General features: G+C 34.2%; 1 protein-coding gene across 1 annotated transcript in view; it reads left to right on the top strand.

Annotated features, from left to right (window-relative positions):
- The window catches only part of LOC133337093 (neuronal acetylcholine receptor subunit alpha-7), a gene marked incomplete at its 3' end in the record, with an annotated part of 104,939 nt that overhangs the window by 32,363 nt on the left and 46,777 nt on the right, over positions 1–25,799 (top strand). Inside the window, exon 4 of the mRNA XM_061545357.1 lies at positions 21,735–21,821. Coding sequence (XP_061401341.1) covers positions 21,735–21,821 — 87 coding nt within the window. The remainder of the gene's footprint in view (positions 1–21,734; positions 21,822–25,799) is intronic.

Here is a 25,799-nt window from a genome sequence, read left to right as displayed (position 1 = left end):
TGAGAGAGTTGGAAAAAGAGATGTTGCTGCTTCAACTCTTTGAAAAGACAATTTGGGTTAATTGGCCTAAAGGCCATATTAAATTGACAAAACAAAAATTCATTGCAGGTTAAGTCGTATGAATTTATGGCAAAGTCCAATGGGGGGAATTGGAGTTTTCGGTCTTTTGAAAGCTGAGAAGCAAACTTTTGGAAAATAAAAAGAATAATGTTATAACGCATTGGGATTAATGTGGAGTAATTTAGATTCTAAAATTGTTTGTTTTATTGTGACCCAAATTTAGAAATGAAATAATTGTTGGCATTAAATTAATCACGTATTGCCTACTGTTAGGTACATCCCATGTCCTTCCTATTTGAGGTGTAAATACTCAATGTGGACATGGGTGATTTTACACATGTCATATTGTTATTATTATACCATTCCAACTTGTTGTAATTAAATGCTCAGCATCAGTTTGATTATTTATGCTCGGCACGAGTTATTTAATCCTCACACTTAATAGGATATCCATGAAACTTCCAAAACGTTTTGTTTTTTTCCCTTAATACCACTCATTAATACTTTGTAACAAGACGTTAATATAATTAATATGTATACCCTTGCTAGCTATTAGCTTAGCGAACATGTTAGAAGCTTAAATGTTTGCCACGCATTGAATAATTTGTCTATACTTAACGATAATATAATATTAACAGTTATTTGAAGTAATTCATGAATATTCAAGGCTGACAGGAAGATGAGAGAGAAAGGTGTGGTGTCGGAAATTTCTATAATATAATTCAATTTGATGTGATGGCGGATATAATTTAATGGCTTTCATTTCCTTTTTTGTATGACAGTAATAACGAATATTTTAAGAGGCATCCTTCTGGGATATACAAATATCAACAGGTTTATGTTAAAATAAATATTTAAGGAAATATGAGATAATAAGGAATTATAATTTTGAATTTTCTCAAAATTAGGAATTTTCTTCATTTATTAATTATTGGGCCAAGTTTTTACTTAACTAGCAGAACCTCTCTAGCGGGTAAATACTAGTAATTAGTAAGATTTTAACCTTTAGCCTGATTTTTGAGTTTTTGTCTATTCTGAGACTTATAGTAAAACATTATGGCGAACATTTCTGTAGAATATTCTGAGCAGCTTTAACCCCGTTTTGAATGAGTTTTCAATCACTTCTGGAAAAGGCGACCGTAAATACCCTTGCAATGAGTCGGTTGAGGGTTAAAGTTGTATACCAAATTATTCCTCGATATTTTATCAGTACTATTGCTGAAGACAAGGATTTCAAGACAGTATAGTTCGAAAATTATCAAAATTCCAAAAAAGGGGGAATATTGCGATTTATACATGCCCGTCCATCTGTTGTTACAGGTCGCATTTATGATCCGATTTTGATGAAATTTTGCACAAGTTACTTATTTGGCCCAAGAAGAACCCTATTGAAATTGTAGAAAATCGGTTCAGATTTCTATTCAGATTTTGCCCAGTGTACTGAAATAAGTCCACTTTAATGTCTGTGAAGTTTTGTTAAAATCGGTTCAGATATATAGCTACATATATTTTATGCTCTCAATATTTGTCCGATTGAGACCAAATTGTGCTCAATTTGTCCAGTTTATTGTCTGTAAAGTTCTAATATTAATGGTACACCAAAAAATATTAATGTTACATCAAAAATTTCAAATATTCGTTGAAATAGATTTCTTTTCCACGACTGTGGAACTAATCAATGCTATAGTATATATTTATACCCTCCACCATGAGATGAACATTCAAAATATCTTAAATCGATAAGGAGAAAACAAAGTACCAGACTATAGATACTCAGGTTGGGCTAAAAACATGTCTTCTTAGAAGTGAGGTTACAGCCAATTTGGTCACAAAATATTGGGAGGTACCATTATAGGGAGGCTACAATGGATCAATATTGATAGTTTTGTCGTACCCAAAAAGTGGCAAAAATATCGAAACTTGGATCAATATTAACAAATTTGTAGGGATATTTACTATACAATGATAACCGAAAACATCACTTCGGTTGAAAACGTGGCCAACATATCCAAAATGCCGAATATTGGTGGGTGATGTTATATGGGGTAAAAACCAAAACGTGTACCGACATTTCCCATTTGCAATACCAACAAACATCCCAGAAGTACTACAAATGTATGTGCAAAATTTCAGAGCACTATCTTAATTATTATGATCTCTATCGTAAGGCGGAAATGTCTAAAACGACATACAATTTCAGTCTGGTCAAGAATACTTTAACACCACAGATTATTTCGAGGTGTGGCAAACGGAATAGACTATTCTCTTCCAAAATCGGTTATTCCCTAACTCTAAATATACTTACGATTAAACCTCTTGAATTTTTTGATAAAAAAGTATTCTTTAAAATATTCACAGCTATATCTGTGGGTATATTTTAAAACATATTCCAAAAATGAAGTTCAATATTTAACCTCTGAATTGCCTTCTTCTGCGAACCCTTACAAAGTCTTTGAAAAAACACGTTTATGCCAACGAATATCTGCAAAAAATATTCCTTCAAAAGTACACAAATTCATATACATCAGAATATTCTTTAAAAATGCATGATTATAACTCTAAATATATCCTTCAAAATATAAAAGACCTTAATCTCCTGCATATTTTACAAAGTATACCTTACAAAATCCATGGGGTTTTCTACACAAATCTACGATTTGGAATACATATTTAATGCCCGAATTTTCTTTAAATAATCCACGATAATATTTCCTTCGAAAATAATATTTAAATAATTCACAAAACTGTTAGTGCTTCAAAAATTGAAAGTAGAAAAGTCGGACGGGGCCGACTTTATGATACCCTTCACCACTATGGGTATATTAAAAAGGTCATTAACATGAAATTGGATGAACTAAAATATATGACCTTTATCTAAAGGTGAACCGACTTAGACCAATCCATAACATGTCATTCGTTTGTTACAATGGGACCAAATTCTGTAAATCGATTTAAAGCAAATATCAATCGCGCACCCGTTGAATATTTAGAGCCCGAGTAACACGCAATTACGTCATTCTCTTCTGAAAAACATGAAGAGTTTGGTGCACCATTTACTTAAAATAGGATGAAAATAGATATGGAAGTTATAGACTAAGTTAGACTAATTTATGCACGTTTTGTTCCCAATGGACGTATTTTGGGTCCTTGGGTCCCACTTAAAATCGGACGAAATTATATGGGAGCTATATCTAAATCTGGATGAATTCCAACATAACTTGACTATTAAACTATACTATCTTAAGTATGTTGTGCAAAATTTTGTGTCAGGCGGCCTTACTTTGGGTCTATGGTGCACCATTTATTTAAAATCGGAAGAATATATATATATATATATATATATATATATGGGAGCTATATCTAAATACGAACTGATTTCAGCAAAACGTGTCACATGCTTTAGTACGTTGTGCAAAATTGTGTGGCAATCGTCCTAACTGTGGGTCTTAAAATCGGTCAATTTTCAGGAAAATTTACACACATCATTCTAGACTGAATTCAGTACGCTATGTCAAATTTCGTTGAAATTAAAAATGAAATCAGTCGAAAATATATGCTATATCTAAATCTACACCAATTTTCGTGAAACTTACATTATTTAGTACGCTATGCCAAATTTCGTCAAATTCGAAAGATATATAGGGACTTTGGTGAACCATTTACATTAAATCGGTCGAAAATATATATGAGAGCTATATCTAAATCGGAACCGATTTCCAAGAAATTTTACACACATAATTTTAGACTCAATTCAGTACGCTATGCCAAATTTCGTGCAAATCGAAAGATATATAGGGACTTTAGTACACCATTTACATGAAATCGGACGAAAATATATATGGGAGCTATATCTAAGTCTGAACCGATTTTCACGAAATTTTACACACTCATTCTAGACGTAATTCATTGCGCTATGCCAAATTTCGTGGAAATCGAATGATATATATGGACTTTGGTGCACCATTTACATTAAATCGGACGAAAAAATATATGGGAGCTATATCTAAATCTGAACCGATTTTTCCCAATTTCAATAGGGTTCGTCCTTGGGCCGAATAAGTGACCTATGCCAAATTTCATCCAGTACGGACCATAAATGCGACCTGTACTTTGTTTACAATTTAACATTGACAGACAGACGGACGGACATGCATAAATCGACTTAAAAAGTGATTCTATTCATATTCTCAGAAGGAACCATGGGTCTATCTCGATTCCTTTTGCCTGTTACAAACATATGCACAAAGACATAACACCATGTACCACAGTGGGTATAAAAATTCGAATTCGACAGTGGGTATAAAAATTCGATTAATGCTTAGAACGTACTACACAACTCAGCTACATATGGGAAATTACAAAAATCTTTTAAATTCCTTGAAGCTGAGGTTTGCAAGGTTATAACTCGCGAAATATGAACATATTGCATATAATTTAAATTCAATTCTATAAAATGAAGTGTTCTTGTCAAAATCTTGAAATTTTGGTAATAAATAATAAGTTGCGTGGAAGCTGTGATGCTGGTAATGTAAAAAAAATGGGTAAAAATGTGTTGAAGCCAACGAGTTTTTTTGTGTTCGTTCCCGATTTGTGGCTAAACTACACAATGCACGCACATGTGATCAGTGACTAAGTTGCAGAATACCCCATGGACAATATGGTTCTAATGTATGATTTTTCGATATAATCACTGCATCCACCCAAAATGGATGCTGACATTTTGAAGCCGGATTTTCGGTGTTTTTTGAATTTTTCTTATAATTAGGATGCGCATCCAGATAATGGACTAAACTAATTATAGGATCGTAGAACTCGTGATTCTGCTTCGTTTAGTCTATATCTCATGAATGTGCTCACTGTAGCTTCTTTGCAATTGGGTTCCAAAGACGAAAATTTGGTGCGTAAATTTTTATAAAAAACATATTTTTTGAGTCTAAAATTAAGAAAGTCCATTCAAATTCCGTGGAACCCCGCGTGATTTTAGTTTTTTTACGTGCCGGATCTAATGAGCCCATCCATGTTGAATTCCGTCTAATAAAACGGCGGATATAGGTACCTTGAATGTGGGAAAAACTGCAAAAACTTATTTTGACAAATTCGCGTAAATAATCGCGATTTTCTTCGAATTAATTTTACATGCATTTATGCTTGTATTGTCAAATTCGGGAATCTGTGTGGAAATAGGTCAAAAATACATCGATACGCGAATAATATGCATATTTTATCCAAAATTGATTGTGGAGGCACATCCGCGGTTCTTAACCGATCCTTTTAAAATAGGTGTCCTTTTGCGTATTTTCATAGGAGATTACTAAAATCGGATGCGCATAAAAATCGTATGCACGTTGCGTGATTTTTAGCCATTTTTAGGGTTTTTGCATAGTAAAGTGCATCGAGTGGCACATTTTGACCGCTAAATTAAACATCGAAAAATTAATAATTATTGAAAGACATTGATTCGGTTTATACGAAAATCGCATGCGCATCAACTGATTTCAACTAATTCGCGAATTGCAAGCTTTTCAATATTGATAATTTTTATGTATTGTAAGTGCAATATATTTAGCCATTAATGACGTCGAAACTCTTATCAGATGAATCTGCCGATATTTAACAATCATCTAAAAGAATTTGCAAAAGAAAGCGTCGTATATTTTAGAAGATTAAGGCAAAACCGTATCCTCTTAAACATACTAAAAAATCGAAAATTCCAAAAAACATTTGTTTTAATTCAAAAATTAATTTATTTTATTTTCCGATATCTTCATGTTTCTATTTGTTTTTCGCGACTATTAAACCGTATTTCAGTGTGATTTGACTAGTATGCAAAGAAAACAATGGTGTTTAAGCATTTGTGAAGAAATTCGCGAATTTCAACGAATAGGAATTCATTTAATTTATATTTGAAATACAAGATTTAAAACCGCTATAACTTTTGTGCGCAGCATCCGAATTTGTGAACGCGAACATATTTCGAATCAGTATATTGTTCTTAACCTATGTACCAAAAATCATAAATGTGCTCGCAAAAAAATGTTTCAAATTTTTTTTAATGGAATTTTAAAAGAATTTTGTAATTTCCCATATATCCGTTTGCTTATAAATATCCTTGTTCATTAAAAACAACCACGATTAAGAATATCAATCTTTTTTAAGGAAACCAGCGAGAAAGTAGACTATTTGATCTCCCTAGATTCTAAGCCTTCTGTGATAAATAATCCTTGTTATTTTTTCCATAAAACTATTTAATATTTTCTTTAAATTTTAATATTAAAATTTGTAATATAAAATTCAGTAAAATATGTCCTTCAATAAAATTATCAAAAAATGGCAGGCAAATATATTTTTTTCCAAAATTTCCCTTAACGACTATGACTTTTGCTTAACACATTTACACATTGCTACTGCTTGAGTACTTTTTAATGGCAGTGACGCCATTACTATGACAGAAGCTAGAGAAACAAAAAAAAAAGAAATCATAAAAAAACAAAGCACACCTGGAACGCTAATAATGACGGCAATAAGGTCGAAAAGGAAAAAAACGGGAGGTGACAGATATAGATTCGTTAATCCAAAGGGAATACATACTTACGAAAGTCTTCTGAAGAATGTGTTGAAGTTAAATATTCTAGCACGACAGTGTATTTATAATTTTTTAAAAAGATGTTTTAAGGTATATTTTGTGTTAAATGTCTTAACGATTTTCTTAAGAATGCATGTTATATTATCAAGTATTTTTAAGGACTTTTAAGAAGATAAAATTTTATATTTATTTGTTGATTTTAACAAAACATATTTTTAGAATAACTTATATTTTTTAGTTAAAATAATGATTTTGAGGGAAAGAAATTTTTGAACGACAGCGCAATTAGAGCCGTAAATTATACCCTCAGCCTTATGGCTAATGAGCGTATATACACTTTGATACGTTGAAAATGTGCCTCATCGAAATATTGGTTTTAGACTCCATGTTTCTTTGGAAGAAATCCGTTTCAGAAAATTTGGTACCTCCCATACAAAATTCTGATAAAAATTAATTATACCCTACACAACTATGTTGTCATGGTATTATACCTTTGTGCAGCCCCAAGAGTTTGTAACGCCGCGAAATATTGGTCCTAGACCCACCTTTAAGTATATCTCGACTAGCTGAGTCGATCTAGACATGTGTGTCCGTCCGTCTGTCCATTATAATTTGTAAACACGATACAGGTCACAGTTATGGACCAATCTGTAGCATGGGTTCTGGCCAATGAAGGATGGGTTCTGGCCTGGTTCTGGTAGGATGGGTTCTGGCCAATGAAGACCCTATTGTTTTTGGTAAAGATCGGTTAATATTTAGGGAATGAAATGGACCAAAAACCTGATTTTTGTCTGATTATCTGATGGCTCCAGAGGCCGCAATTATGGCCCAAATATTTTACATGGAGAAGGGGATTGGGCTAAAGAATAAGCATGCCTATTTTGATAAGGATCGATCAATATATAGCGGGTCAAATGTACCCTGACTTTAGTGTGAAAAATGACAAAATTTTTATTCTATAGCGTATATATTTACTCCTGATGGACAAAGATCCAAAAGGAGTTGTTGACCTTTAAATTGATGCCAATTGCCGTATGTACTCGGATGCGTGAGTTACACTTAAATATCTACAGGTGCTTACGTACTCAGATATTATTTAGTAACCCATTACCCCACTAGAGGGCGGAAATATAGCGCTGATCGCTTTGAAATGTACCATGAGGTTCTAGTTACGGCCAAGGACTTGCCTATAATTTTCGGTGATGATCAGATAATAATATAGGAATGAAGTGGACCGAAAATTTATTTTTTTGTGTTTTTTTTTTTTCAAGTCGATCTACAGGCCACAATTGAATGCTCAACATCACAACATATCCCACGGTAAAGAGAATCTGGACAAGTGCAGCCCTCGTCTAATGAATATTAGAAATATTTTTTGACATCTAGCCGGTCGCGAAATATTACCCAAGCTCTGAATATAGAACCATAGAAAGTTAGATTTTCGTCGAAGTTGTGTAGGGTATCATATGGTCGGCCCCGTCCGACTATACTGCTCCGCTCACTGGTTTTATAATAACATGCAAACGGACTCCCCGATTTTAACGAACCTCTGTACAAATCCAATATCAGGCAAATGGAATATCCGATTTGAACAAAATTTTGCACAACCTATTACCTTAACCAAGCCTAGATATAGTTTGAAGATGGGACCCATTGGTCCACTCCTTCTGGCACCTCCCCCACAAAGTAACACATTTTTGTAATATTTACGAATTCAATATCAGGAAAATGGAATGTCTGATTTGAACCAAATTTTGCACAACCTATTATTTTTACCAAGCCCAGTTAAATTTTGAAGATGGTACCCATTGGTCCACTCCTTCAGGTCCTCCAACACAAATGGTCTAATTTGTTAATATTTATGGATCTAATAACAGGTGAATAGAATTTCCGATTTGAACCAAACTTTGCACAACCTATTATCTTTACCAAGCCTAGATCAAGTTCGAATATGGGACCCATTTGTCCACTTCGTGTGGCACCTCCCCCAAAAATGGTAAACATTTTCAATATTTAGTATTAGGCGAATTGAATGTCCGATTTAAACCAAACTTTACACAACCTATTATCTTTACCAAGCCCAGATCAATTTTGAAGATGGGACCCATTGATCCACACTTTCTGGTACCTCCCAAATAGTCAACATTTTCATTATCTTAACCAAGCCTAAGCAGACTGATAGGCATTCTCACAGGACATCTTAACCTGCAGTCACATTTACACAAGATTATGTGTTTGGGAAGCAGCAGGTGCAGAGCGTGTGGGGAAGAAAACGAAACGTTGGAACATTTCCTATGCCACTGCCCGGCTTTTGCATGCATCCGAACCCAATTCTTGAAAAACGACACTATTCCTGAACTTATTGACCTAAGAGGGTGTGAATGGAAAATACTAAAGGGCTTCTGTAAAAACACAGAATTCCTAGAAGAATAGGGAGACCAAACAAAAAAATCTAAGAATAATGCCAATCTAAATACCTTTCCTTCCTAGAGCGCACAACAGGCCTCCTATGGCTTAAGTGTATGTCCCACAATGGACATGTGGTGGTCTCAACCACCCCTCTTTTCAAACTAACTAACCAAGCCTAGATCCAGTCCAAAGGTGAGACCCTTCTGCCCTCTCCTCTTTTAAAATACATTTTTAAGGATTATGGAAGCCATAAGAGAAGCTTTTTAAAAGCGAATTTTATAAGAACAATGGAGGTCATATTGGTATATTTTTATGAGAAATTTCTTAAGGACTATAGAGGCAATAATCGTAGAATTTTATAATAAATTATTCTAAGGACTATGGAGGCTACAAGAGTAGATTTAAAAGAGAATTTTGTACGGACTATGGAAGTCAAACTATAGCCTAACTTACCAACTTCCAAAGTATCCCTTTGGAAATGTTCATCTTTCCCTACATCTAATTATTTTATTTTATGACTCTGACACTCTTTGTTTAAGATGATTTAGATGACAACTGCATAACAAGTAAATATATACTGCATAACGGCAACAAGGACTTCCCAAGAAACATTTTAAAATTAAAGAACTTTTTGTGTGTTTACTTTCTCTCTTTTTTTCATTTTACTCATGGACAACGAAATGTTAGCTACAGACAAGTTCGGTTGTTGGTAGCTGGTAATAGGAACACAACATTTATTAACACTTCATTTCTTTGAAGGAGCAGCACATCGTTTGCATAATAAAGTTTCTTGGGACACTATTTTTCCAATTTTACTTGTTTTTGCTTAAAACAAAAAAAAAGAAGAAGGAAAAACAAAAAAAAAAAACTTTAAACCAAGAACTAGAGAGGAAGGCTATCAAAAGTTACTTTTGAGGAAAACTTTTGACAAACATTCGCTCGAACTGCCGTCGAACAGTTGTGTCTTCGTTTCCCAATGAAGGCATCTGCATTATAGAGACTCACGAGTAGAAGAAGCTGGAAGCTGTTAGGAAAACATGTTCTCCGAACATTAGTTATTGTTTATATCTTGAAAGCTTGTCCCCGTCCATAGTAGATGGCAGATCGTGCCAGCATAACACCACCACGTACATACAAACGTACGTCGTCTATATATCGCATTCACAAAAGCATTTTTGATGATGATGCCTATAAAGAACGTTACGATATTTTATTTTTTAGGTATGTGAAAAGTCATTCTAAGACAGTTGATGCCATTTGTGATGACATCCAACTAATGGTGATGGTGCATAAATGACTTTGGCAAATAAAAAAGAAAAGAACAACAAATATTTTCCACTTATTGTTTTAGTTGTGAAGTGGGGAGAGAGATAGAGTAGGACTTCTAAAGAATGAAAAAAACGTGCAATAACATATCGGCAAGAACACACAACTTTTCATTTCATTCTACTCGACACCCTCAGCTCACCCTCTTAACATAGAAAACTTTATTTATATGAAGAGAAAAGAAACAAGATGTAAATATTAAAAAAGGAACGAATTGCAAAATTAAAAAAAATACTCACAAGCTAAGAATGACTGTAACTTTGTTTAAATATTTTCTCTGTAAACAATATGTTACTGTTATATGGCAGCAGTAGCTGCAGCTATGAAGCTATTATTCAGTAGCTTGCTGCTGCACACAATAAATAACAATAAATGTAAATATTTCGTTATTTTTGTTGCTTGACTCTTCAAAAGTAAAATCCGACTAACAAAAGGACAATGATGGCAGGCACTCAAATACTTCTGGTTGAGTAGAAAAGTTTTGTTGTTTTGCTTTCTTTCGTTGTTTTTTTGAGAATAAATAGGAAAAACACAAACCAAAACTTTTCATACACCGTTCTCAATTTGGAAAATAATAGGTTTTTGTAGCTTAAATCAAAGCTGTAGAGGTTCGCATATGAAGAACTGTGGTTTTAAGGATTTATTGAATGAATGACAAAATATTGGAGGATTAAGAATGTTATGAATGGGCTATAACATGGGTCTTTAAAAAATTGTCGGGCCATTTTTTAAAGGAGAAATTTTTATTTGTAATATAGTATTGTCCTCGGTATTTTAGAGTTTTATATTAGAATTTTTAAAGATAATATTTTGACAAGGCATATTTTCAAGGGTATATAACTATATCGTGGATTTTAACGATATTTTTCTACGTACTTTCATCAATTACTATCATAGCAATAAGCATCAATTTTTAAATTATATTTCTTCAAGGATCTTAGGTATAATCATGTATGTTTAAAGGATATTTTTCATGGACTATCACAGCTCTTGGTGTGAATTTTTAAAGTATATTTTTATACGTACTATCACAATTATAAGCATAATTTTTTAAATAATATTATATCCAGGACTATCATAGCAGTAAGCGTTGATTTTGAAAAGGATGTTTTTGTAGTTCCATTCTTTAAACGTAGGAAGTAGGTACTATCAGAGATAAAAGCGTGACATTTTAAAAGATATTTTTTTCAAAGACTATCAAACTATATACCTGGAGAATATTTTTCAGGGCAGCTACAAGCGGGGATTTGTTAAAGAATATTTTGAAGGGTTTTAAGATTATTTAAAAGATATTTTTGACTTATAATATTTTTCAAGCGAAATAACAACTTTAAGGATCAAATTTTTTAATATAAATTTTCGAAAACTATTTGAACTATAAACATGTTTTCGAAGAATATTTGTGAAGGACTGGCTTGGATATACGCATGAATTTTTCTAATGATATTTGAATAACACTTTTGAAGCCTTCGAAGTTTCGATTTTTAGAAGATATTTCTATTGGGTGTACATAGTCTTAAAAGTAGCTTTTTTAAGGATAGTTTTGAAGTACTATTATTAAAAATATGTTTAAAGAAAAAATGTAGCAAAGTGATAATTTGTTGCAATTTTAAAGGCAACTTCATAATGCCTCACTCATATGAGTCCTGCTCTCTATTTGCAAAGAACTCTAGTAGTCGATTGCTAACATGCCGGTCAACTTCATTTTCGACGACTTACTACTTACTTTACTTTGCACATAATTGACTTTTACAGTATAGGAACCATAAATACCATTCTCAATTTTAGCCGCTTGGCTTGCATTTTCATCTTTGTCAAAGAAAAACTGAAAATTTTACCGAATTTTCTCTTTGTTCACTTCCAAACAAAAAACTGCAAACTATTTTTTTTACTGCGAAGTGTCACCCTTCCAACGAGCATAAATCTAAAATTGTTTGATCGAAACTTTATGATAAATCTATCGGCAAACTAATAATTTTATCAGAGAGTTTTCGGATTTAAAAATGATCAAATCGGTTATTCAGTTCACTTCAAATTAAATTTACGTGTTTATGAAATATTGACCATTTCGGGCTTTATCTCGGCCTGGTAAAGACAATATGTTGCGCGTAGTTTTGTTCAAATTGTGGGGGATGAACTAGAAGTAGTAGACCAATGGGTCCCATCTTCGGACTTCATCTAAAAGTTTCGTTCAAATCGGACATTCCATTCGCCTAATATTTTATTTATAAATGTTCAAAATTTTAATTCTTTGTGGAGAAGGAGTGGACCAAGGGATCTCATCTTTGGAGTTGATCTAGGCTTATTTAGGATAATAGGCTGTGCAGAGTTTAGTTCAAATCGGGCATTTCATTTGCCCAATATTGAATTTGTAGTCGAGGTACCAGAATCATTTTTGTCCACTCATTTTGGTACCATCTTCGGACTTGATCAAGGCTTGGTAAATATAATAGATTGTGCGAAGTTTGGTTGAAATAGGATAGCCATTTCGCATGATTTTGTACAAGTAATTTTTAGCACAATTTTGACCAAGAAATATGACCATGCCCAAAGGTTGAATGAAATAGGTTACTCCCCTCGAGAGTTATCGTGCACACCAATCAGACAGACAATTTGGACATTCGGACATTTCTAAATCGTATCCAAATTGTCTGAAACGGATTTGGTCCAAAACAAAATGGGGTCTAAACAACATTTCGATGAGGCACATTTTTACCGCAGCAAAGCATATATACCCTCATTAGCTATAAACCTGAGGGCACAAAAAGGGCAACATTTTAAAGGAATTTCGTTCCATATGATTGTATTTTTTAAGGATTTGTGTGGATTTTTAGACCTGAATTTGTCGAAGAATATGTGGGGTGGACTAGCAATACCATAATATACTTGCAAAGGACTTTCAGAATTGTAATAGGAGACTTGTAACGATAGCATTAAAGGACCTTGAACAATAGTGAATTTATTATTGTTGCTTGTCAAATATTTTTAAAGCACTGTCAGTGCTTCATAATTATTACATTTTTTGGAAGAAATCCTAAAATATTTTAATAAGTAGTAAATAGTACGTTTAAAGATTAACCGAGCCACATATAAGGTACTATAATCGTGGATGTTATATTTTATTAATGGAATCTTCCAGTTTTTTTTTTCATAGATAACTTTCATTAGATCTTCTGTAAAAAACAGCCTCTCTTCATTCCGTAGAAACTTTGTTTTCCATCCACAGTAAAAGTGTCCTCTATAAATAGAGAACTTTATTTCTATACAACAAAAGTATATCCACTTTCCATAAAAATTCTGCCCTGCATATACCATGCAACCCACCAAAGGGATTCCCGCCAAAGACTGAAATATTGAAATGATAACGCCCAGTTAGAGCTGAGATTTTGTATGATTATAAATACAAAATTTTGGAAAATTTTTTGCCTAGATTTTGAGAACATTTTTCAGAGACTATTGGAGCAGTAAATTTGAGAGGAAAAGTATTCAAATCGAAAGGTACTCGAAATGACGCCCAACATGAAGCAATTTATAGATCAGCCCATCATTAAGAAATTTTAAGTGTATTATAAAACCTCTGTGTGTTGAGCATTATGATTGAGAATGGCGCCCAACGTTCATAATAAATATGACAAGACTAAAGGTTAAGCTTCTAGACAAAATAGAATTTTATGAAAATGGAAGATAAAGTTTAAACAATATATTTGGTGCCCAACGTTACAAAAAATTCTAAACAAATACTGAGAACACCATTTAGAGATGTAATTATTTCATCTACTATTTCCAAATTATGAATGTCTTCTAAAAGTAGTAGAACTTTGTGGCCTATTCAACTGACCTCTTATAAGCCTTCTAAGAATAAAGTTCCTACTTTAAGTATTCTAGAGATAGAAGCACATGTTTATGCATTTTATAGACTATGCCTCTTCTTGAAGTATTTTAATGAATCATATTGTATTTTATATCTATTGGGAACTTCTATCAAAAGCCTTATCCGCTTGTCCTTAAAGTGTTACCTTTTATGTATCTATTGAAATCTTGTCTTCTATCTATATTTCAGTACCTCACCTCTACTATTTGAAACTATCAGAATTTAGTTAAGGAGCCATATAACCTCTAATGTTGAAGTGTATCATACCTTCATACAAATTCCACATTATCTTCTTAAGATATATATATATTTAGAGATTGTCTTCTCTAGATTGTATTTCCTCAACACCTCCAAAATATTAAAAAAAAATTGTATATATAGACGACATTCCAAAGGATTCGAGTAAATATAAAATATACAGGACGACACTAGCCTTAAGAGATTTCAATAGACAGAATATCTTTCAAAATTCGACTTTTATCTGCAAACCTTCCAAAGATTTTCTTAATGACTGGGAAAAGTCTTAAGAATTCTTCCGTAAATATAATACCTCTCAATGTCCTTTCGAATGACTGACGATCTTCTGCAGGTCCAAAATATTGAAGTTTTCTGTGCCACTACACACACCAACATTTATGTAGATATAAATTCTGGTGGTATTATGTCCATAAGCAACTTTGTAAACATGATCTTAATTAAATTTATTTTTATCTCTCATTAAGGAATAATTAGACGTGGCTTGCAATCACTATACTATTCCTAAATTTAATGTCGTCCAAACCAGGATAAAGATACTTCAATCTTCGTAGCTACGCTGACATCTACTTTCCTTATCAAAATCAGATCTAAAATCTTTGATATAATGCCAAAAAAAAATCGTATGCGGTTAAAATTAAACGCCAAAAAGTGTGCACTTATTTCAACTACTCCCCAGTGTAGACTATACATAACAAACCAAAAAACATAAAAACTATATAACAACGACGCCAAAAAGTATGCCACAAAATTCTGTTTTTATATTTCATGTTAAATTATTTAAACTGACAATAATTTTGATGATGATGTCGATGTCAGAGATGATGATGAGCTGCTGCTGCTGCTGCTGTCTACATAAAAAGGGGTGATAATGAAACATGTCATTCTGTGTGTGTGTTTGTATGCTCTACACACATACACATTTTCGCAACAAACAAAGCATCATTTAAAATCCCACCGGTAGGCCACAATGAATAGTTTCAAAGGAAACCAGAAAAAAACCCAAGCTATGGGTGTGTGTGTGCGTTTGTGTTCAACGAGCCACAATGAAATGAGAACAAAATAGATTTTTCAATTAACGCAGCTTTCGCTCTCTGCTCTGCCGTGGCTATGTATCTCTCTGGGGCTAATGCAGCAGAGACAAGGCCACACATTGTGCAATAAATACTAGAAGGTAGCGAAATTTAAACGCCACTAATCCGTCTTTATAGAAGTCGGAGAAAAAAAGAAATAAAACAAAAAATTTAAGAATTTCGTTTTTAAATTGCGTCAATGAGAACAAAAAAGGCAAACAAACAAACTATGACCGAATTTACATTCCTTCGTTCGTTTTTTTTTCTCTTCCTCTTGCTGTTACTTTTTCTCAATGTCATTCACAGTGATTACTTTTCAAGTCCGCTATATTTCACTTGTCTCTCTACTTCCAGGCAAAGTAATGACTAAACAAAAAAAAAGGAAACAAAACTACAAAAAACAGGCCACACAAAATTGAACAAAGAAAACGCCAGGAAAAAAACACAAAACAAACCGCTTGCAACGACATCATGGTGACAGTTTAATTCTTTTTTTGTTGCTATTATGACTTTTGATTGACACAACCACTAAATTCAAAAAATATCACACACACACACCTGTCAGTCCAAAAAAAAAACATAAACTATACCAAGACCAACAAAAAAAAACTTGTACACCTTGACAAAAATGGAATATATATTACCAACTCACTCGCTCACACGCAGCCCTGACTCACACACTGTCACATACACACACACTCTGACATTTAACCAAATGTAGTTACTTTTAGAAGACAAATCAAAAATGGTTGCGTGGAACCGCCACACAAAACGCAGAGACCAACCGCGTACAAATCAAAACTCATTGCAGGGAAACCGAACAATGGGGGACCAAATGTGTACTATCATGATGGGTGACACAAACAGAACAGGCTGGGGCAAAAGTTAAGTTCTAAATTTAAAAACTAGGGAACTTTCATATAAAATCCTCCAAAATGTATAATTCTATAAATATATAACAACCCCCTATCGAACTTTTATTTATAGAAGCCTTCCAAAAAACTTGAGTTAATACTATCAAGGGAACCTAGATAGATATAGTTATTCCCAAAGTTGTCTAAAGACAAAGTAAGTCTCAAAAAATCCTCTGATCATATGATAAATCTCATTTGTCCTTCTAAAGAACCTTCTATAGCAAGAAGATCTTTCAAAGGTATTTCAAACATAAATAAACTTCCAAAAGATAAGATGACCATCCAAAGGACTTGAGTGAATAGAAATATCTCCAAAAACGCATATAGGCTTAATAATTTATAAGGGACGTCTATTATTAGGAGATCAGCCAAAAGTTATCTATTAATTGGAGACCTACCAATAGTTTCAGATGAAGCCTCAAAGGTTCTTTTGCAGAGAGAAAATGGTCTACAGTATTTCTTATAAAGAAAAAGAAAATCTTCCAAAGATTATTACTACATAGAAAACCCTCCAAAAATCTGCTATCAGCCCTCCAAAGAAAACTTGTTTATATAGACAACAAATGACTCGAAGGACTTCTAATAACTGACGATCTTCTCCAGGTATCTTATAAATGGGCAACCCTCATTAGATCTTCTTATAAAGAAAGAAAATCTTCCCAAGGTCATTCTTACAAAGAGAACATTTTTATGTATATATGGAAGATCGACTATATATAAAAAGGACTTGTCTAAATTTATATAAATTTTATAGACTTAAAAGACTTCAATAGCTAGAATATCTAACAAAATACACAAAGATACTTCTCTAAAATTAACACCTTTCAATGGTCCTTCCAAAGGACTCTTAGATGCTTCATGAGTATTTTATAGAAAGAAGATCGACCTTTCAGACTTTTATACGTCTCTTATAAAAGGACGACTCTCAACAGGTCATGTTATAAAAAATTAAATCAGCAAAAGGACTTTTTATATGGCGAACATTTTTATATATAAGCGATCTTCCAAAGGACAAAGGACTTCTTCCAAAATTCTTCTATTAACTGAAGACCTTCCAAAGGTTTTCCAAAGGCACAAAAAGTCTCTAAAATCGTTTTTTAAATAGAACTCCTCCCATTGGTCCTTTCCTTCGAATTTTATCGACAGAAAATGTTCTACAGATCTCCTATGGAAAACCAACTTTCCAAAGGTCTTTTCTAAATAGAGAATCATCTACTGATTTTCTGATTCCGTAGGAAGCTTCCAAATGTCTCCTAAAGAAAGAAAAACTTTTAAAGGGCTTTTCTACAATTTTACTGAACTTGTGTGCTGGTTTCCGTGGAAGGATCGTCTTCCATCTATATCTGATTTGTCTTCCATTAAGAGATAACTTGTGTTTTATCCTCCGAAGGTATCCTTAGGTCCATAAAAGTCCTGACCTTATCTATACGAGGCATATAATTCATAGGAAGTTTCCCTTCTACCTTAGAGAGCCTCCAGTTTATTCTTCGAAGGTCTGCTGGCGAAAGTTTCATTTCTATTCATAGATGACATCACTTCAATTCATTAAAATGCATCTCCTCTATTCATAAAAGTTCCTCCTTGTGAAGAGTACCCTTCAATTTGAGGAAGACCCTCTTCTGTCTCTTGTAACCGGTAAATGAGCTCTCATCAATACATACAAAGCATACCTCCTATTCATATTTGGTCTACTATATATCATCAGAAGGTCTCCATTATATTGTTTATACATCGGAGGCCTTCCTGCTATTTATATAAGGCCTCTATTTAATTCATAGAAGGCCTCTCTCCTATCCATAGCAGTTTCAGCTTCAATCTTTAAATGCCCACAGAATGCGAGCCGCCCTGCTAAGCGAATATGGCCTTGCTTATCTCAGTCACTTGTAATATTAGTATATATCTGCATATGGATAGAAGGGATATCCATCGAAGTCTATGCATATAAGTTTTACCTTCTATATTTACAAGACTTCCTTTATTTCCATATATGATATCTCTTCTATACCCAGAAGACATCCTTCTATCCACATAAGGTCTGCCACCCGTAAATATCTTTCATTCAATCTATAAAGTCACATTTTTATCCGTAGAAGGTATAACTTTCATCCATAGAAGGTCAGTACTCAGTTCATGGAATGTCTTTAATTCATCCTGTGAAGTGTAGAAGGTCGAAGTTTTGTTCAACGAAGGCATGCCTTTTGTCCATTAACTGCCTCCCTATTCTATTCATTAATGTTCCTTCTTCTGAATACATCAGAAGGTATGCCTCTTGTTACCGGTAAATGGCCTCTCATCGATCTATATAAGGCATCTCCCTATTCATAATAGGTTTCCTATATACCCTCAGAAGGTCTCCATTATATCGTTTTTCCATCGGAAGCCTCCGTGCTTACCATACTAGGACTTCCAGCCCATATAAGGTCTCCCTTCTGTCCAAAGAAGTTCTAGCTTGAAGAGTTAAATACTCAATGGACCGCCTTCTACCTACAGAAGGTCTGATACCCTGCTAAGCGTAAATTACCTTCCTTTTATTCCTAGTAGGCCTACCATCTATCCTCTGTAATATTACTATATATTTTCAGCAGACATCCCTTCACGAAGTCCTTCCTTCTATACATAGAAGTTTTACCTTCTATATTTACAAGGAACTCCTTACTTCCATAGATGATCTCTCAGAAGTCATGCTTCTATCCACAGAAGATCTGCCACCTTGCTACCCTTAAATAGCTTTTCTTCAATACATAAGGATTCCAGAATGTCTTCCTTTTATCTAGTGAAGCTCTGCTCCCTTTTATATAGGGCCTCTTCTCTTTCTCTTAAAGAAGCTTCCTTTCTGTCACTTAAAGGTCATAGCCTTTCTTCAGAAAGCATGTATTCAGGATCCCAGAATGTCTTCCTTTTATCTAGTGAAGCTCTGCTCCATTTTATATAGGGCCCCTTCTCTTTCTCTTAAAGAAGCTTCCTTTCTGTCACTTAAAGGTCATCCTTGTAATCTCAGAAAGCATGTATTCATCGAAGACCTCCTCTCTGTCCATCTACAAATGACCTACTTTCATTCATAGAACGCCCCACTTCTATCCATAGTAGATCCCGAATCTATTCACAGAAGGTCTAGAAACTATCCTCAGAAGGTAGGAGGAAGTACTCCCTCCAATCCTAGGTGCCTTTATCTATAAAAGGTGGCATTTCTATACATGGAAGTCCTCCTTGCTATTCCTAGAAGATATTCCTTTTTCTCGAGGAAGGACTCCTTCTTAAGGTCTAGCATCTATCATCAGAAGATATTTCTTCTATCCACAGAAAAGCTTCCTTCTATCCACAGAAGATGTCCCTTCCCTCCAAGAAGTACTCCATCCTACCCTTAGATCCCATTTCTATCCATAGAAGTCATCATCAAAGAATATATTCTTTTTTCTCCAGAAAGGACTCCTTCCTATTATTAGGAGTCACCCTTCCATCCACAGAAATGCTTTCTTCTCTTCAAGAAAGGAAGACTCCATTTTATCCATTAATAGTAAGTCAACTGTGCGTCCTGATTTCTATTTTTAGAAAATCTGTATTTTTTTCCTTCTTTAAATTAATTCCGTATATAAACAGTTTTCTACCCTTTGCTCATTTTTCTTCTACCCCTAGAAGCTTATTCTTATAACTCTGATAGACATGTCGTCCATCCATAGATGACCTATATATATATTGTATTTTCTATACTTAGAAAACGGCACCTCTATGCTTAGAAGACCTGCCGACTTTACTTAAAGGAGGACCTGTATTCAATCTGTAGAAGCCTTAGAAGTCCTCCCTTTATATTTTTTTCTTTAAAAGTCTATACCTAGAATATCCGTCTTATATCCTCAGAAGACCTGTTTTCTGTCTTTAGATGAGCTGATAGATAAGAGTATCCTGAGATGACATGTCTTCTATCCCTATAGGACCCGCCTTATATCCTTTCATCTACCATTAGAAGGCATATATTCTACATGAAGCAAGCATGTCTTCCAGAGCTGCTCTCTATTCTTTGCAGACCTGTATTTTATTTTTAGAGAATTTTTATAGAATTATGTTCATCGAAAGAAAGAAAGAAAGAAAAATTTGAGGAAAGGGTTTTTGCCTCAGCCTGTCTACACACACCCACACATACAAACACCACACATTTATGACATTTTTGTTGTCACAAACAAACAAAAAATGATTATGACACACACAAGGACAGCCATGAAAGTCTCCTAAATGCGGTTAGGGAACCACCACCACAGAAAACACAAATGTCTGCTGACCAGCTGATCATTATAATGACTTAACCACAGACCAAGCCACTATATGACGGACACAAAACGACCAAATGACAGACAAACTAACCGTCACACCAACTGACCGACTTAGAAGACCGACAACCATTTTGACCATGAGAAAAATAAAGACTGAGCACCCACTCACAAGTCACACTGTGAGGTTCAGCGCAGAGAATATGGTAGTAGTTTTTTATTTGACCCCCCGAAGAAAAAAAACAAAAAATAATAATAATGAAAAAATTTAAATTTTTTTACAACAATGAAATACTACATATGTGTACTTTTGTCCCGATAATAAATAAAGAAAACACACAAAACCAACCAAAAATTGAAACACTTTTATGGTGTCGACAATTTTGGCCAAAAACTTGAAATTTGATACCAATCATACAGTAAACAACCAACCAACAATCACAAACGACAATCAAATCACAACCCTGAAAAAAACAACAACACCACCAAAAACAACAAAGACAACATGAAGTGTTTCATTTAGCAAAAAAAAGTCAAATAACAAACTTTGTGTAAAGATAAGTAGTGGTCTATGATGATGATCTTTACATGCCTAAAGATGACCAGATCTGCAAATACAGCTGCGATCTGTTTCAGCGATTAATCCAGCCAATTAATTGCCTTTCAGCTGGGCACATTTTTGTTCTTTAGTTTTAGTTCAGCATTTCGTTTTGTGATTAATGATTTCTGTTTTTTAATTGAATTTTTTTCTTTTTGCGTTCTTTTACGTTCAACACGACGGCGATAATGCGAATCCAAAAACAAAAACGTTACAAAAAATAAAAACTTCAAAAAATCTCAAACCAAACCAAAAAACCGTTACAAAATTCTCCACTGGAATTCCCAACTACTAACTGGACTGCAACTACACAAAAAAAATCGAAAATTTGCAAAATCCAATTACGAACAATCGTTTACACTTCTGCTGGCACCCTTTGATAGGAGTAACGATTTTACTATCACTTACTGTGTTCCTTAATATGGTGGCCGAGACAATGCCGGCTACATCAGATGCGGTGCCACTATTGGGTAAGTTTTATGATTTCCAAAATCGCAACAAAAACAACAACAGTATAAAAAGGTAGATGAGTATTAAAAAAATATATAATGGGTAAATTTAAAAAAAATAAATTTTGTATTAAAATGCTTAGCAAAGAATGTTAGTAAGTATATATTAATAAATATAAAATATAATATTTTATAAATAATTAATTTATTTAGTGTAAATAATAATTTCTCTGCTATATGAGAGAGATTTAATTGAGTTATAGTTATGTTATATGTATGTATGTGTTATAAATCATAATATAATGTTCATAAATTTGACAAGTGAGTAAACCAAGGAGTAAACATCTTGATTGTGGGAAGGTATATACAAAGAAAACAAGGTTTCTTTTTTTTAATTAAATATTTGAAATCGTGGCTTTTGAAACCGAAAAAAAATTATTTTGAACATTTAACAAGTTTAGACTTTTTAACTTATATTTTTGGGCTTTAAAAGCTTTCCCACTTCGTCTTCATAAACCATTTTTGCGATTTTTGTCAATGACATTTTCTTGAATTATCATAATCCTCTCTCATTGAAGCTATGGAACGAGGCAACTGCAATTCTATAATTACAAAGTTACGAATTTTTCGAACCGTTATTTGGGTTAGATTTATTTACAGATTTGAATATACACTACATTGATATTATAAAACCACGTTTTCTTAGTTATCGAATCCCTTTAAAGGTGGAAATTGTAGGTTAAATTAACAAAATGATTCGGTTTAAAAAAAATAAAAATTTATGAACTTTCTCTAGACTTAAATCCCTAACCAATATTTCGCGATATTCACAACTTCTCGTGTGGTAATGAAAATATTTTGATTCGTTGACCTGGGCCCCTGTTCGCGTCATAATTTTAACCTATATAGCGACCAGAAAACCTGATAAAAATAAAGTTGTTGGTCTATTTCATCCCCTTTATGTAAACCCATTATTAAGAAAAACTTTAGGTGTAGTCTTTGGTAAAATCCGGACCTACATGCTAAATATCGTGACGATAGGTCATAACATAGTTGTATAGGCTTTTAAAATCAAATTGTGTAGATTATAAATTCCATCTGACAGAATATTAACAATTCGGGCTGTGACGGGCTAATTCATTCTTGCAACGTAACATAGCCATCGTAGTTGCTACAGCTCGATACGTCAGACCCTGTCGATATCCAAGAATATATGGTTCAGATGGTTCATTCGACGGCGATCGGCTCATAGATCATTCTGATATTTTTTCTCTCAAACACTCAAACTAAATTGCTTACTCAGACCGTAGTATCATCTGTTGACCAACAAAATTCTTCTCCGGATTTCAACTTACTTACCTGGCTTGTTACAGAACGGTTGTTCCATAAGCGAAACTTAAAAAAAGACTTCCAAGCGCGTCGGTCTTGTGCGTATCTCCTCCAATTTGAAAGACCACCTTCCAAGATGTTGTTTTCTACTTGGTCTTTCCATCTGATTCGTGGCCTTCCCCTTCTGCGGGAAACCAGCAGTGGGGGCTGGGGCATTCTCATTCATTCGCACAACATGACCTAGCCGTCGTAGTCGCTGCAGCTCAATACGACTGACTATGTCGATGTCCGCGTATAAATTGCAAAGAACGTTGTTCATTCGACGCTGATATTCACCGTCGACGCAGATCGGCCAGTAGATCTTTCGGAAATTTTTTCTTTCAAATACCTAGAGATGGGCAGTGGGTAAATACCCAAAGGGTAAATACCCGGTAAATTGGGTAAATACCCGGTAAATTGGGTAAATACCCATTTGTGGGTATTTATTTGGGTATTTACTATATTGAATCGGTAATACAACATCTTGCACCCTATTTCCGGGTTTCTGTCATCAAATCGATTTAGAATGGATAGTTTTACGATACTTTAAAGACGTGGGTAAATACTTGGGTAAATACTTGGGTAAATACCCGAGTTTTTACCCAAAAATTGGGTATAAACTCATTAACTGCCGAACCACTTGACATAGGCGGCCAAAATTTTGCACACATGTTTCTAATGACAAACCAAATATAGAAATCCAACATGGGGTCCCTGGGTCCAAGTTTTGATATAGCCCCCATATAACCATATCTCCCGATTTAAGGTAATTTTTGTTTATTAGACACATTTTACAACCAAATTGGCTGTAATTTGGCACAGAGTGCTCTTCTTGGATACAAAATGTCCATGCAAAATTTTATGTATGTAGGTCCACGTTTACTGGTAGCCCCCATACAAAAGTACCCCTATTTTGAGTATTTACCCAAAAATTGGGTATAAACTCATTAACTGCCGAACCACTTGACATAGGCGGCCAAAATTTTGCACACATGTTTCTAATGACAAAGCAAATATAGAAATCCAACATGGGGTCCCTGGGTCCAAGTTTTGATATAGCCCCAAATATAACTATATCTTCCGATTTAAGGTATTTTTTGTTTATTAGACACATTTTACAACCAAATTGGCTGTAATTTGGCGCAGAGTGTTCTTTTTGGGTACCAAATGTCCATGCAAAATTTTATGTATGTAGGTCCACGTTTACTGGTAGCCCCCATACTAAGGTACTCCTATTTTGAGTATTCACCCAAAAATTGGGTATAAACTCATTAACTGCCGAATCAATTGACATAGGCGGCCAAAATTTTGCACACATGTTTCTAATGACAAAGCAAATATAGAAATCCAACATGGGGTCCCTGGGTCCAAGTTTTGATATAGCCCCCATATAACCATATCTCCCGATTTAAAGTATTTTTTGCCTATTAGACACATTTTACAACCAAATTGGCTGTAATTTAGCACAGAGTGCTCTTCTTGGATACAAAATGTCCATGCAAAATTGTATGTATGTAGGTCCACGTTTACTGGTAGCCCCCATACAAAGGTACCCCTATTTTGAGTATTTACCCAAAAATTGGGTATAAACTCATTAACTGCCGAACCACTTGACATAGGCGGCCAAAATTTTGCACACATGTTTCTAATGACAAACCAAATATAGAAATCCAACATGGGGTCCCTGGGTCCAAGTTTTGATATAGCCCCCATATAACCGTATCTCCCGGTTTAAAGTATTTTTTGCCTATTAGACACACTTTACAACCAAATTGGCTGTAATTTGGCACAGAGTGTTCTTTTTGGGTACCAAATGTCCATGCAAAATTGTATTTATGTAGGTCCACGTTTACTGGTAGCCCCCATACAAAAGTACCCCTATTTTGAGTATTTACCCATAAATTGGGTATAAACTCATTAACTGCCGAACCACTTGACATAGGCGGCCAAAATTTTGCACACATGTTTCTAATGTCAAACCAAATATAGAAATCCAACATGGGGTTGGATTATGTATGTAGGTCCACGTTTACTGGTAGCCCCCATACAAAAGTACCCCTATTTTGAGTATTTACCCAAAAATTGGGTATAAACTCATTAACTGCCGAACCACTTGACATAGGCGGCCAAAATTTTGCACACATGTTTCTAATGACAAAGCAAATATAGAAATCCAACATGGGGTCCCTGGGTCCAAGTTTTATATAGCCCCAAATATAACTATATCTTCCGATTTAAGGTATTTTTTGTTTATTAGACACATTTTACAACCAAATTGGCTGTAATTTGGCGCAGAGTGTTCTTTTTGGGTACCAAATGTCCATGCAAAATTTTATGTATGTAGGTCCACGTTTACTGGTAGCCCCCATACAAAGGTACTCCTATTTTGAGTATTTACCCAAAAATTGGGTACCTTTGTATGGGGGCTACCAGTAAACGTGGACCTACATACATAACATTTTGCATGGACATTTGGTACCCAAAAAGAACACTCTGTGCCAAATTACAGCCAATTTGGTTGTAAAATGTGTCTAATAGGCAAAAAATACTTTAAACCGGGAGATACGGTTATATGGGGGCTATATCAAAACTTGGACCCAGGGACCCCATGTTGGATTTCTATATTTGCTT

The sequence above is a fragment of the Musca vetustissima genome, unplaced genomic scaffold (assembly GCF_032173495.1).
Source record: "Musca vetustissima isolate MV318-11 ecotype Yass unplaced genomic scaffold, APGP_CSIRO_Mvet_v1 utg1604, whole genome shotgun sequence".
Taxonomy (NCBI): domain Eukaryota; kingdom Metazoa; phylum Arthropoda; class Insecta; order Diptera; family Muscidae; genus Musca; species Musca vetustissima.
The sequence above is the reverse complement of the archived record's forward strand: the minus strand, read 5'-3'. Positions and strand labels throughout refer to the sequence as shown.